Consider the following 14,864-nt stretch of genomic DNA (forward strand, 5'->3'; position numbering starts at 1 on the left):
AAGTTTGCCTTTAGCCAGTAGGTAGTTGATTTCGATTGGTGGAACAGAATACCATCTTTTGTTGTGGAAGTTGATAGCCTAAATAAATTTAAGGCTGAGCTGGACAGGTATGTGGAACGAACGGAGGGGTGAAATGGGAGTGGGTTTTTTTTATTTGGCTGATGCTGCATAAACTTGCTTTCTGATTAATTTTAATGTTATTTCTACATTTATTATTCAGTTCTTAATGCCAATTTATGAGTGCAACATTGTTTAACACACACACACACACACACACACACACACACACACACACACACACACACACACACACACACACACACACATACACTGTGCATGGAATGATAAATTCTTTTTACAATGCAAACATGTCCATTGATATGCTTGAGTGTGGGATGATTTTTGTTCTTCCATTTAATCAAAGCAGAAATCATGAACTGTTATTAGATTTTTCAAATTCTCCTTTTCTGTAAAGATGATTATGTTTTCATAGTGAAAATAGTATAACTTTTCATTAGCCATTTTTCTGATTCTGTTTTTGCTTCTTTCTCTGAAAATGAACCAAGTTTTAATTATGTCTTTTCTCTTCTTTATTTCAGTGTTCCAAAGATGTAGGAGGCTTTGCTATTATGTTTTTCATAGTTTTCTTTGCTTTTGCTCAACTTGGATATCTTTTGTTTGGAAGCCAAGTTAAAGAATTTAGCTCTTTTGGTGATGCAGTGTAAGTAAAACTTTGTTATCCAAATTTGTGCTTATGTGTAGATATATATAATATTAAGGAATTTGCTAAACAAAAAGTAAACTATACATAGCTACTGTCATACATCAGTAGGGGGGGGGGAGTATCATAAAGCCTAACTTTTAAAATCTGTAAATAAATTTAAGGGAAATTTTCTATAAAAAGACGGATGGATTAGAACAAATGTCTACCTGGTTGCTAAGATCAAAGGTGTTCTAGGTGACAATTCTTAAGGAGATTAAAGGGAGTATGATAATACATATGGTCACTAATGATTTAAATTATAAAGTGTAAGGCCATCACACAGAAATGTTGCAAATAAAGTACCTTTGTTGACTAAGGTTGTACCTCAGTTGAAATTTTGTACTGAAAAGAATGTACAGTTAGAGGCTTGCCAAAAAGATTTTAATTTTTGTGACTTTTTTTTTTTTGTTTGTCATAGTAATAACACAGTAATATTTTATGGTGATTTCTTGTGATTTCTTTGAAGTTGATGCAGTTAAGTCTAGCCACTAACAAGTTGTGGATTTCAACTCTTATTGGAGTCTCATTGATGGGCAGGTAGGCATTGTGAGCATCTGAGCAACCCATTGACATGATATATCATGATATGTGAGATGGTGCAGTAAGTAAAGTAGATAGTTAAGAATAGGGCAAAAGCTTCAAGCTACATATCTGATATAGCATTTTTCTGTACATAGGTGTGAGAAAATTAGGTTTGCTATTTAGTGCATCGATCTCAGTGGCATTTACTTTAAATGAAAAGCATTATATTATCATCTATATATACATTAAAAAAGTTTTCCTTCTAGTGATATTTATTCGAGCCAATGGGAGAAGTGGGCAAGGCAATTACATCATTACAAATGCAATTAATTATTGGCAACTGCCTCCATAAAAACCTTCACCAACCTCGTGCAAGTGATTCTCTGTCTAACATTTGATGCTCCATTGTAACGTTTTTTTTGTATATTAATGAATATTCTATATTTTTAAATATTTTAGTCCTGCTCTTTTGGATGAAAAAATATTCCTCATGCATTATGGAACCCAAAGCAAAAGGCTTTTCCCCTTTACAGTAGGATTTGAGCAGATCCATGATATTGGTGGTAGAACATTGTAACCACTGGGGAAATTGCGCCCCGTTTTACTACTACTATTATTATTATTAATAATATTGGAATATGATGCAAGAAAGCAAGCTTATAAACCATCAGCCAAAAAAAAAAAAAAAAATTCTCTTCCATAAAGGTAAAGTGCAGCCATTATCAACCCACTGCAGGATGGAAGCCTCCTCAACAATTCGTGCTGAGGGAAATGGACCATAATCTGCCACGCTGGTCCAGTGCGGGTTGGCAGATCGTCTCTTCCATATCAACTGTCTATCCCCTCCAATAATTTATCTAGTTCTTCCCTGAATTTATTCTAACTATATACTTCCTATATACAACAGATAGAAGTTTATTCCAATAATCAACCACCCACCAGCTGAAAGTAAATTATTCCACATCTATACTGTAATCATCATTCCTCAAATTGATTTTATGTCCCCTCATATGTGTAGTCAGAGCAAGAGAAAGAATGCTATCGTCATTGAGTTTGTTCAGTCCATTCAAAGCCTTAAATACCTCAACCTGACCACCTCACAAGTACAATCTCCAGATTCCGCAATTTGCAGAACTGAAGCTTTCCTTGGTAAGGCCACCCTATCGTTCTCTTCACCAGTCTCATTGCCCTTCTCTGAACCCATTCCAGCAGATTTACATCCTTCCTAAAATGAGACTTCCAGATGTGAATTCAGTACTCAATATATGGCCTAACCATTGCCTAGTACAATGGAATAATCATCTCCTTATCTATGCCAGCAAATTTCCTGTATATCATTGACAAAACCCCATGAGCTGTCCTGGCAGCCTGCCTGCATTGCTCTACCATAAGTATAGTACCTCATGCTCTACCATAAGTATAGTACCACAGTTTGTACATTAATTCGGGATTACTGCTACCCATATGCAGTACCTTTCATTTGTAAATGTTAAACTTCAGTTGCTATTTCTCAGCCCATCTGCCTAATTTTTTAAAATCTAGTTGCAGTAGCATACCTTGATTATGGTCATTGACCACCTTGCCAACCGTTATATCCTCTACATCCTTAGACGTTAAGCTTGATATATCTTAATATACCTTAAGCCTGATATACCTGGATGTTAAGCCTGCCATACCTTCACAAATATTAATAAATATAAAAAACAACAGCCTCAGCACTGAACCCTGGTGTAGTCCACTAATAACATTAGTCATGAAGAGCAATATCTGTTGATATCTACTCTTTGTCTTCTCCCACTTGATCATCCTTTTGTCCATAGCAGTAACTTGCCTTCAGTGCCACACTGCTCCAATTTATGTAATAGTCTATTATGTGCAACAGTATCAAAAGCTTTTCTGAAATTCAAGTATGTGATATAGAAATTATTTTTTGCATCTGGTTCCTTTGTTTCTGTTATCATAGTATCCAATCAAATTGGTCACACAAGATTTCCCCTTAACAAATCCATGCTGTGACCCAGTATAACTATATTCTTGTGTAGATGGTCCTGAATTACTCCTTTTACCCTGGGTGCCAAATGTTCTATGGCCAAGTGATTTCTCTATGTTCTATAAAGCATTATCTCCAGAAAGCTTTTAAGTGAAAGATTATGTTTTGTTTTAACTACTGTTTTCTTTATTTACAAATTAGAGTAGTTGTTTTGCACTACAAGAAGTAAGCGAGGTGCAGAAAGGAAATCCACCTTTTTTTTTTCTGAAAGTACTAACAAGCTAGCTCAGCTGCTTGGTCACTTTGTGGCACTGCTCCTGCCTCCCTGTGGCAGGCTGGAAACCTGGGCCGTAAAGCTAACTCCCAGTGCTAAAAGAGTAAAACATGGACTTGAACAATTTTTCACTGATTACGACTGCAAATTCAAATCCTATGGATTTGCATCAACCCAATAATGGCTCAACCAAATCGTAGAGACTGAGATCAGATGCTCCCCAAATAGAATATCCAACTTTCTTGATTCTGCATTCTCTAACAAACCTGTTTGTAGGCAATCTACTGCCATTTCTCATATATAAATGTCTTGAAAGCATAGCTGGTTCTCCAAAAATGGTGCAAAGACTGAAATCTGGTGACCTGCTGGTTGGGAACAACCCCAAACACTATACCCAAGTCTCTACCCGAAACTCACTCATTTGGTGGAGTTTCAGTTAAGGTGTTCCGAAATGCCACACTCAATACCATCAAAGGAGTAATTTCATAATGTCACCTAATGAATGTCTCAGAGGAGGAAATTGTCCAGGAATTGCAGGATCCAGACGGTCACAGAGGCATAAAGAAATTTTTTTAAAATTTATTTTTTATTATTATTTATTAAACTAGGTGGTCCCAGCCAGCCTTTCTGGCAACCGCACGAGGAAAAAATAATTATGCTGAATAATAACTTTTCTTCTTGTTCCAGATGTCAGGAATAATGTTATTTAAGGATAAGCAACTCACTGTTAGTTGGAACAATATTGCATTTTATGCGTACCCTAATCAGAAAGAATTATGCTGAAAAAAGATGGTGAGCTTGTTCCAACCTGCCACATCATACTGACATTTATTTCACCAAACCTACCTTCATCAGTGAAAGCCAGATATTTGCACTGTCACATTTGCTCATATATTCTGAACCTAGTAAGATGTTATCAGTGTTAGAAATTTTGGACGCACTCAAACATCTGCCAAAGTGACTCAGGATGTTTTAATTGTGGATCAAAAGGAGCATACCGAAGCTGACTGTAATGCTCAGTCTTCACTTTGCACCTGTTGCAAAGACAATCACCCGGCCTTTTCTAAAACTTGGGAACAGTGGAAATGTGAAATACAAGATAGAAAATAAAGTCTCATTTTCAGAAGTAAGAAAGCAATTACAACCACAGATGCCAAGACTATATACACAGAAGCCTCATAAAGATTCATTCAGTATCAGTTCAGACTGATACATCAGTTCTGCCAAGCATCTCTATTTCTGAATGGGCTCAATCTTTACTTTTTTCTGTACCTCAGTGCTCAGAGCAACAGACTTCAAATAGAGCTGACAACAACAATCACAATGCAATTCCCACAACCCATTCAACTCCTGTAAGATGTGTCCAAACAGACACATCTTACACAGATCCTATTAGCAAGAAACACACTGATACCTTCCTTTTGGACACAACTGAAATTTCCACTCAAGAAAAAACTGACATCATTTTGGAGATCATCCATAGGATGATATGGACACACAATCTATTTTTCCAAAAAGAAACAAAATGAAAATTGACTGCTACAAGTAGACTTCCAAAATGCAGACAGAATCAGCTTCTTCATTTAAAAAAAAAAAAAAGAAAAACTATCAGTAAATTCTAAATGGGAAGCTTTCAAGGAATTCATCATAGAAGCAATTAGGCTTTTTATACCAACCTGAAGAAATACTCTTCAGGGTATAGGCCTAAATGGATGTCAGATGAACTGATGAGACTCAGTGCAGAGAAGAAAAGTGCATGGGATGCGTATATAAATTATTGGGTGATGCAGAGACTTATGGTATATAAACTGGTCTGTAATCAAGTCATAAAGGAGGTTAGGCAAGTGAAAGTAGATTACAAGAAGTATTTAGCAAAGGATGCAAAGAAAAAGGGCAAAGATTTCTTTACTTATATATTCTGAACCGCACGAGGTTCATTATGTAAACCCTGGAAGGAAGAATATGAATCAAATTGGTCCACTCGATATCGATGGTTTGACCATTGATGATCCTGCTCAGGTTGCTGACAGACTCAATGAGTATCTTGCATCTACATTCACACATGAGGAATTCTTGAGAGAGAGGGGGAATGCTTCTACCAGGGAGCTGAATGATTTTATAATAACTGAGAGAAAATAGGAAGAGAAATTGTTGAAGTTAAACCTAATAAAGACACATGGAATGAATAGGATTTATCCAATTATATTAAGGGAGGCAGCAAAGGAACTAATAAAACCTTTAATCATAATTATCAGAGCATCCAAGTATTTGCTGATTTCTTTCACTTGCTTACTTGGATTCAGGGGAGGTTCCCGCAGACCTGTTAGTTTAACTTCTGTTCCAGGGAAAATAATGGGGCCACTGGTAAAAGAAGTAATGCAGGATGATCAGGAAAAGGCTGCAACCATACTTCAGACCCAGCATGGGTTGGTTAAGGGGAAATCTTGTTTGACCAATTTGATTGGATACTGTGATGCATTGACAAAAGAACTGGATGCAAAAAATTATTTTGGTATCATATACTTGGATTTCAGGAAAGCTTTTGGTACTGTTGTGCATAAGAGACTGATGTACAAACTGGAGTAATATGACATTAAGGGCAAGTTGCTATGCTGTTATGTATAAAGGGCTTGTTGAGTGGGAGAATACATAGAGTGGTAATCAATGGACACTGCTCTTTGTGGACTAATGTTATTAGTGGAGTCCCTCAGGGTTCGGTTTTGGGCCCATTGTTGTTGTTGTCTAAATTACAGTGCTAATTTATCAACGATATTGATGAAGGCATATCAGATGTAATGTCAAGTTTAACATTGACAAATGTAAAGTATTACATATGGGAAACAGCAACCCCAGAGCAACGTATCAACTCTGTGGTACTATACTGACAGTGGTAGAGAATGAAAAGGACTTGGGGGTAATTGTGCAGGCAGATATGAAGTTCTCTGAGCAGTGCAGACGGGCTGCAAGAGTAGCTCATGGTGTCTTATCAATGATATACAGGAATTTTTCTAGCAGGGATAGGGAGGTGATTATTCCCTTGTATAAGGCAATGGTCAGGCCGCACCTTGAGTACTGTATACAGGTCTGGAGGCCTCATTTCAAGAAGGATGTAGAGCTGCTGGAACGAGTACAGAGAAGGGCAACAAGGTTAGTGAACAGAATGAAGGGTTGCTCTTACGAAGAAAGGCTTAAGTTTTACAAATTACAGTGTCTGGAGACTAGGCACCGGCAAGGTGATCTGATAGAGGTGTACAAAGCCTTGAATGGTTTGAGCATGCTCAATGCTGATGGGTTATTGCCTCTTGCTCAGAATAATCACCTGAGAGGGCATAAATTCAAATTGAGGAAAGATAGATGTAGGATAGATGTGCGGAAATTTGCCTTTAGCTAGTGGGTAGTTGGTTGGTGGAACAGACTTCCATCCCTTGTTGTGGAAGTTGATAGCCTAAATAAATTTAAGGCTCAGCTGGACAGGTATTTCGAACGAACGGAGGGGTGAAGTGGAAGGTTTTTTTTTTTATTTTGGCTGATGCTGCATAAGCTTGCTTCTTGCATCATATGCCTCTACTAATGCTAATGCTAATTTATCAACGATATTGATGAAGGCATATCAGATGTAATGTCCAAGTTTGCGATGATAGAAAGGTTGGCAAGGTGGTTAATGACTATGCTACTGCAATGGGATATAGAAACATTGGGCAGATGGGGCTCAGAAATAGGAAATGAAGTTTGACAAATGCAAAGTACTATATATGGGCATTATCAACCCCAGAGTAAATACCAACTGTGTGGTATTACACTCTGGGTTGTGGAAAATGAAAAAGACATGGGGGTAATTGTGCAGTCAGATATGAAGTTCTCTGAGCAATGCAGGCTGGCTGCCAGGACAGCTCATGGGATTTTATCAATTATATTCTGGAATTTTGCTAGCAGGGATAAGTTGGTGGTTATGTCATTGTATCTGGAAATATCTGAAATTACATCTGATTCTGAATTATCTATAATTACATCTAAAATTACATGTGAAAATACCACCAGGAGCATCTTTATTTCCAGCACATGTAAAGCCGAAATTCAAATAACTGTCATTGTTCTTTTCTTAGGTGGTTCCTGTTTTTTTCATTTCGTAATTTTTGGGGAACAAAAGGCTGCGATTGTTCATTTTCACTTTTAAGTTGACAATATTGTGTTCCTTTTCATCGACCACAGTTGCAATACTAGAAGTATGTGCTTCTCGTTTAAATCAACCACAAATCCATGATCATTTATTTTAATAATAGTATTTCAAAATACTGATAATTATCAAAAAAAATTTAAACAAGGAAGTGAGTTTAGTTATGATATCGGTTCGCTTCCTCTCTCCTTTAACCCATGTACTCCAGGCTAAATCGCATACAAATGGCATATTAGATCACTAAATTGCTACTTTTTAGTAGATATATTACCTCTATGCATAGATACTTATCTATGCAAAAGCCTGCCAAAATAAATTTATTCTGTGGTCTATTTGATTATTAGTCTATGCCAGTATATTAATAACCGAAAAAAATAAAGTTAAAAATTAGAATAATACAAAAGCGGTGTCTGCTACAAGTATGCAAAATTTATTTATTTTTTAAATTATTAATTACGATTTTTCGCGGAACACTTGTTCACATCTCACGGAACACAGTTTGAGAAACGCTGGTGTAAGGCAATGGTTGGGCCACATCTTGAGTATTGCCTACAGGTCTGGAGGCCTCATTTCAGAGGGGTGCTCTTACAAAGAAAATTGGAGTATCTGGAGACTAGACACCTGTGAGGTGATCTGATTGAGGTGTTTAAGGCATTGAATGGATTGTGGAAGCTCAGTGCTGATGGAATTTTTCCTCTTTCTCAGACCACATGCATGAAAGGGCACAAATTCAAATTGAGGAAGGATGGGCAGAATAGATGTGCAGAAGTTTGCCTTTAGCTAGTGAGTGGTTGATTGCTGGAACAAACTTCCATCTGTTGTTGTGGAAGTTGATAGCTTAAATAAATCCAAAGAACTTGATAAACTATTGAAGGGGAATTAAAAGTGCAATGGGAGCTGTCATCTTTTTTTTTTTATTGGCTGATGCTGTATAAACTTGCTTTCTTGCATCATTTACCATTGCTGATGTTAATACTATCAATGAACAGTATAATGCAATGGAATTGTGGAGGCTTTCGTAGAAATATTGATTATATCCACAAGATAATTAAGCATCATAATCCAGTTGGCATCTGTTTACAGGAGACTTATTTAACACCTATGGTATCTCTCTCAATAAAAAATTATACTCTCTTTTGACAAGACAGACCTGTTAAAAATAATTCTCATGTAGGAGGTAGCTGCAGTCATAGTTTTATGAGTCCCTTGCAAATGTATTCCTTTACAAACTGTTTCCTCTGACACTTGTTACAATCTGCCTGCCTGCCCTATCATTCTTGTATACCATTCATGAACTTGAAGGTCTTATTCTTCAGTTGCCAACTCCCTTTCTGTTTATTGGTTACCTTCAGTAGTGCCATTCATTGTGGGATTTTCCAATGCTGATGGACAAGGACTGCTCTTCAAAATGCTCATTGACAAACAAAATCTAACTATAATAAATGCTGACCAACTTACATCAATCTGCCTACAGGAACAACCTCAGCAATGTTTGTTGTTTGGTTTTTAGGAGCATTAGCAACTAAGGCCATATTGCTCCGGGATATGTGGTGGTCATTCCCTGACCTTTCCACATCCTCCGTACTTGGTGGTGATGGGCTCGAACCCCGGTCTAATCAAGAAGCGTGTGCTATGCACTGCTGCTCCTTCCCACCTGGCTACGGAGGCGCCTGTCCTCAGCAATAGACCTCTCTCTCTCTCTCTCTCTCTCTCTCTCTCTCTCTCTCTCTCTCTCTCTCTCTCTCTCTCTCTCTCTCTGCTCTCCATTTCTCCTGCTAGTATTGAGTAGACAACTCTTGATGATCCACTGAACAGTGATCACTACCCATTAATATGTAAAATTCAAACACCACACTCCATAATCTCAGAAAACCACATAAAATGGAAATTTTCTAAGGAAGATTGGACAAAGTACACTTCTCATTTGTCCTTTGATAATCACGTCATCGAACTTTGTCCAATTGGCACAATCAGGGGATAACCCCAGGGGGCTCACATCTGGTGAGTATGGGCTTGGCACACCCAGGGTCCTGAGCTGGATATCATCATTCTTCTCTTTCTTGGTGATTCCTCTCTACTACTGACTCCTGTTTTCTCTCTCTCCCCCTCTCTCTCCCTCTCTCAGGGTAATTCAGAATTTTTTTTTTTTTTTTTGGTTGGTGCAGCATAAGCCTCAGGCTTCCTTGCACCATATGGCTAATAATAATAATAATAATCACCAATCATATTATGAAACAAATACTAGCAGCTGTGTCTACTGCTATCCCACAATCGTAGTCAGTCATCCATAGAACCATAAATTTTTGGTGGGATGACAATTGTCATCCCACCAAAAAGCAAGAAATAAAAAATAAAAACCCAGTGTGGAATCTATTTTGCAAACATTCTACCACCACCATTCTTATTAATTATGACTTACAACCAAGGTCTGCCACATCAGGAAGAAAGCTAAAAGAGACTCTTGGATTCGATTTGCAACCTCAATCAATAAAAATACTGATGTAAGAATAATATGGAGAACAATAAAGCAACTGAATGGCAAATTTCCTATTATCCTCTCCAATTTCCATCTGGAATTAACAGGAGCTTTCTACTCCTGTAGAGATTGTGAATGCTCTAGGGACCATATTTTCATAGTTGTTTGTTTTTACTATATATGAACTATCATTTCAGAACATCTCAACTGAACTTCAGAACCATATCTTCTTTACCCTACAGTCAACCATTTACTATGCTGAAACGTCAAGAAGCCATATCTTCAAATAGGCCTCCCTCTGGGGTTGGGCATATTCCTATTCATAATAACTGCACAATCCTACACCAGCCATTATTAAAATAAATAAATAGCATCGTGTTATATTAAAATAATAATGATGCAAATAAATGAAATAAATAGAATGATATAATTCCACCAGATAAAATGGTAACTGTCTCTACAATAAAATATGAAATTTTAAACTGCAATGAATAAATTACAATAAACAATGTAGATAAAACACAGGACAATAAAACCAAGAAAAGCACTAAAACACCATAGCTTTCAGAGGCATCCGCCTCCTTTTTAAACAGTGAGGTAGCACATCCTTAAATAACAGCAGGCTCATGGTTCTCAGCACATGTTTCTACAGGAGCATGGGCAGTATTCTCCCCGTGTGCACTGGAACCGGAAATGGCTCGGGAGCGTGCCAGGCAAAACCACTCATCCCTTCCAAGAATCACCACCTCAAAGAGGGGATGAATGCTGATTCCCCTGTCTGTTAATGGTATTGCTCTCAGAGGAGCAAATCAGCAAGCTCTCGAGCCATTTGCGGTCCCAAAATCTATATGCCCAGTCGACAATAACAGCTTCATCTGTGGGGATTTGATGGTGCTCCTCCCAAAAATGTTCTGCCACAGCAGACTTCCCATAATCCCTCCCCCAGACGATCTTTAAACTGATGTTTATATCACCAACATAACATTCCCCACAATCCAGGCACCTTATCTCATACACGACTCCACTTGTACATTCCATTGGTATGGGGGTCCTTGACCTGTGGCACAACTGTATGTAGTCTCCGCCCTGGCAGCTGCACACAGCGTATTTGGCAATCGCGCAATATCCGAGCTATACACTCAGTTAGGCCCGGATAGTAGAGAATGTATGCGGTGGCAACTGGTGAAATGAAAGATATCCCCTGAACAAACCCATGCTCTGACTAAAGTAAAACTGCACTCCTGTCTTGATGATCCTGCATTACTTCTTTAACCAGACTAAAAGTTCTATCATATGGCTCTATTTTTTTCCTAGGAGTAGACATTAAGCTAACAGGTCTGTAATTGTTCATGTCACACTTTGATCCCCATTTATGAATTGGGAATACATTAACACATTATTTATTTTTGAAATTATTTTTGCATCAAGTTCCTTTGTCATTGCATCATAGTATCCACTTAAATTGGTAAGACAAGATATCTCCCTGAACAAACCCATGCTGTGACTAAAGTAAAACTGCACTCCTGTCTTGATGGTCCTGCATTACTTCTTTAACCAGACTAAAAGTTCTATCCTATGGCTCTATTTTTTTCCCAGGAGTAGACATTAAGCTAACAGGTCTGTAATTATTCATGGGGATCACACTTAGATCCCCATTTATGAATTGGGGATACATTAGCACATCTCCAACTCATAGATTCATAGAAACTTACCCAAAATCCAAAGATGCTCTCATAATTGTGTCTAATGGTTTGCTTACCTCCTTTGCTACTTCCCTTAATATGATTGGACAGATCCCATCCACCCTAGGCACCTTTCTTACATTTAACTTCAGCAGTTTCTTATCCACTTTCCTCTTGGTTATTATAAATCCTTTAGCTCACTGGTAGAGTCTGATAAACTTCTGACATTGACTCTCCTAAAGAATTCCTCATCTGTGAATGTAGATGAAAAGTACTTATTCAGCCTGAGCAGGATTATCGACATCTGAACCATCGATATCAATTGAACTTATGTGATTCATTCCCGCTTCCTTCCCCCTGAGGCACCTCCATAGCCAGGTGGGAAGGAGCAGCAGTGTGTAGCACACGCTTCTTGATTAGACCGGGGTTCGAGCCCGTCACCACCAAATACGGAGGATGCGGAAAGGTCAGGGAATGACCACCGCATATCCCGGAGCAATATGGCCTTAGTTGCTAATGCTCCTTAAATTAAAAAAAAAAAAAAAACACCAAAACCTTCCCCCTGCTGTTAATATAAGCAGAGAAGCCTTTGCTATTTTTCTTTGCATTCTTTGCCAGAGACTTTTCATAATCTGCCTTAGCATGCCTAACTTCCTTTTTGACTTGATTACAGACTACTTATTTATATCTACCATGGGCTTTGGTATCACCTGATAATTTATAAGGATTCCATGCACTTTTCTTCTCTGCCATGTGTCTCAATAGTTCATCTGACATCCATTTAGGTATAAGCCGTGAACAGTATTTCTGTGCTGGTATGAAAAGCCTAGTAGTTTCTTTGAATACTTCCCTGAATACTTCCCATGTAAAATTTGCTTTTGGTAAGTTGGTCCCACTGCACACAATTTTAAATTCTCTGAGACCTCTGTAGTTACCCTTATGAAAGCAAAAGCCTTTCCCTTTAACCTTGACAGTAATTATGTCTTTAATTAAATTCCACATTAATACATTGTGATCGCTGCCACCCAGTGAGTCTTTTACCTGCAGATTCTTAATGCATGAAGGATCACTGCTGATAACCAGATCAAGATTACTGCTTCCTCTTGTTGCCTCTCTAACATGCTGTTGTAGAAAAAGCGTTGAAATCCCCAGCACCTTGCTTTCTAGGCTGCTGCACATTCCAGTGGAAATAGTGCAAGAATCACTTTCACCTCTGCTTGTGGCTATTGTTAATCTATTAGTTCATGTATCCCCCCAAGCTAGCAGTTTTCCAACTCGCCTAACGCTCCCTCGATAGCATCACACATATTTTTGCACCCTTTCTATTTAAGTGCATCCCATCCCTGTAAAAGCAGTCTTCCTTTAACAAGCACAACCCTGCTGAGTAAAGTTCTATCCCACGAGCCTTGCACATTCTCTCCAGAACCAAACTAATTGACAAGGCTCTCAACATGTTCTCTCTCTCTTATCATGTCTGGGCAGAATTGAAGATACAGTAGAGTGTCAGTTATGCGGAATAATTAATGTCAGATCTCTTTTGGATAGAAAAATTTTCTGGATAGTCGAACATAAGGTAAAATTAAATAAATTGTGTTATAATGTAGTAAAAGAAAGACTTTAAACAGCATGAAAAAACAAATTTATTTAATTAAAAATAATAAAAATTTGCACATTTACATATGTGTGTATATTCAGATAGGTATTTTACTGCAAATTTTAAGCTAAAAAAATTTAAAGTAATTTTTTAAAATAATGTTCAATCATTTTTTGTTTTGTTTGTTATGATTTTTTTTTTTTTTTTTTTTTGCTGCAAAAACTCTCAAGTTCCTTAATATCAATTATATTGCATTCTTCCTGGTTTTCTGCCCATTTCATTGCTGTTTCTTTTTGTTGACATTTTACCTTAAAAAAAAAAACTGAGAAAAATAATAAATGGCACAGTTTTGGGCCAATACTATTCTTACTGAATCTGGAGCTAAATTAAACATAATATGAAATGAAGAGAACAAAATATGTAATGGAAAATTGGGTTCACAGAAGCAAATGACTAAACTCTGTCACTCTTGGTTTCTGAGAAAACCCATTAATCCTAATCCAACATTTCACCAGATATATGATGTAAAAAAGCCGACAGAAATACTCTTGTAGCATAATAAATGTCTCAAATACTACCATTAATAAAAAAAAGTGGAAAAAAAAAAAAAAAATCAGCCTTTCAAATTATTCCGGATAACTGACTTCCGTATAACCAACGTTCTACTGTACTTTAAAATTCAATTTTGACACAAATTTTTCCGAACATTGCCCTGTACTTGTTAAGTAAATCCTCAGATCTGTTCTTAATATCATTAGTGCCAATGCATACAACAATATCACCTTTTGTGCCCTTAATCATATACTTTTGCACCTGGGAGACTACTCTGGGCCTATTCCACCTATCCTTCTTTCATAGCATATTTCCTCTTTCTCTGACAATAGTCACCAACAATAACTAGCTCCTGTGAGACCAGTGCATTCTGCCTCCTTGAAGATTGTTGCTACATTGTCAGTTGTACAAGAATGAGCTCTGATGTTGAGTTGGGCAGCTGAGAGTTTGATGGGGGGCCCCATTTTAATTCCTTCAAGGGCATTTACCCTAATCCTCAAACTCGTAAACACCCATCAGAATGCTGAGTTGGAGTCTAATTTCTTCACACACTCTGCACACATACACAAAGACATCCTCTTTGGCTGGATCATGTCTTGTTCCAAAAAGTCTGAACATTTCAGAAGTTGCACATTTTTTTAGGCTGTGTTGTGTTGGAGAATCACCCCCTTCAGTTCTCCCCCAAGCCACAGCATTAATCTGGGGCATGATTTCCATTTAAATATAATTTAATTGATTAATAATGAAAATTAATAAAATTAATAAATTAAATTTATTAAGTGACAATACTACACTAGGCTAATAGATTCCCAAATGCAGTGATACTTATTGCACTCT

The 14,864-nt window shown here is 37.5% G+C and overlaps 1 protein-coding gene across 1 annotated transcript in view; it reads left to right on the forward strand.

Moving 5' to 3' along the window:
- LOC150081625 (polycystin-2-like) overlaps positions 1-14,864 on the forward strand; it is a 260,880-nt gene that overhangs the window by 178,584 nt on the left and 67,432 nt on the right. Inside the window, exon 9 of the mRNA XM_090379489.1 lies at positions 600-721. Coding sequence (XP_090235615.1) covers positions 600-721 — 122 coding nt within the window. The remainder of the gene's footprint in view (positions 1-599; positions 722-14,864) is intronic.

Source organism: Mastigoproctus giganteus, chromosome 8, assembly GCF_048544385.1.
Source record: "Mastigoproctus giganteus isolate SK-2022 chromosome 8, ASM4854438v1, whole genome shotgun sequence".
NCBI classification, from domain to species: Eukaryota; Metazoa; Arthropoda; class Arachnida; order Uropygi; family Thelyphonidae; genus Mastigoproctus; species Mastigoproctus giganteus.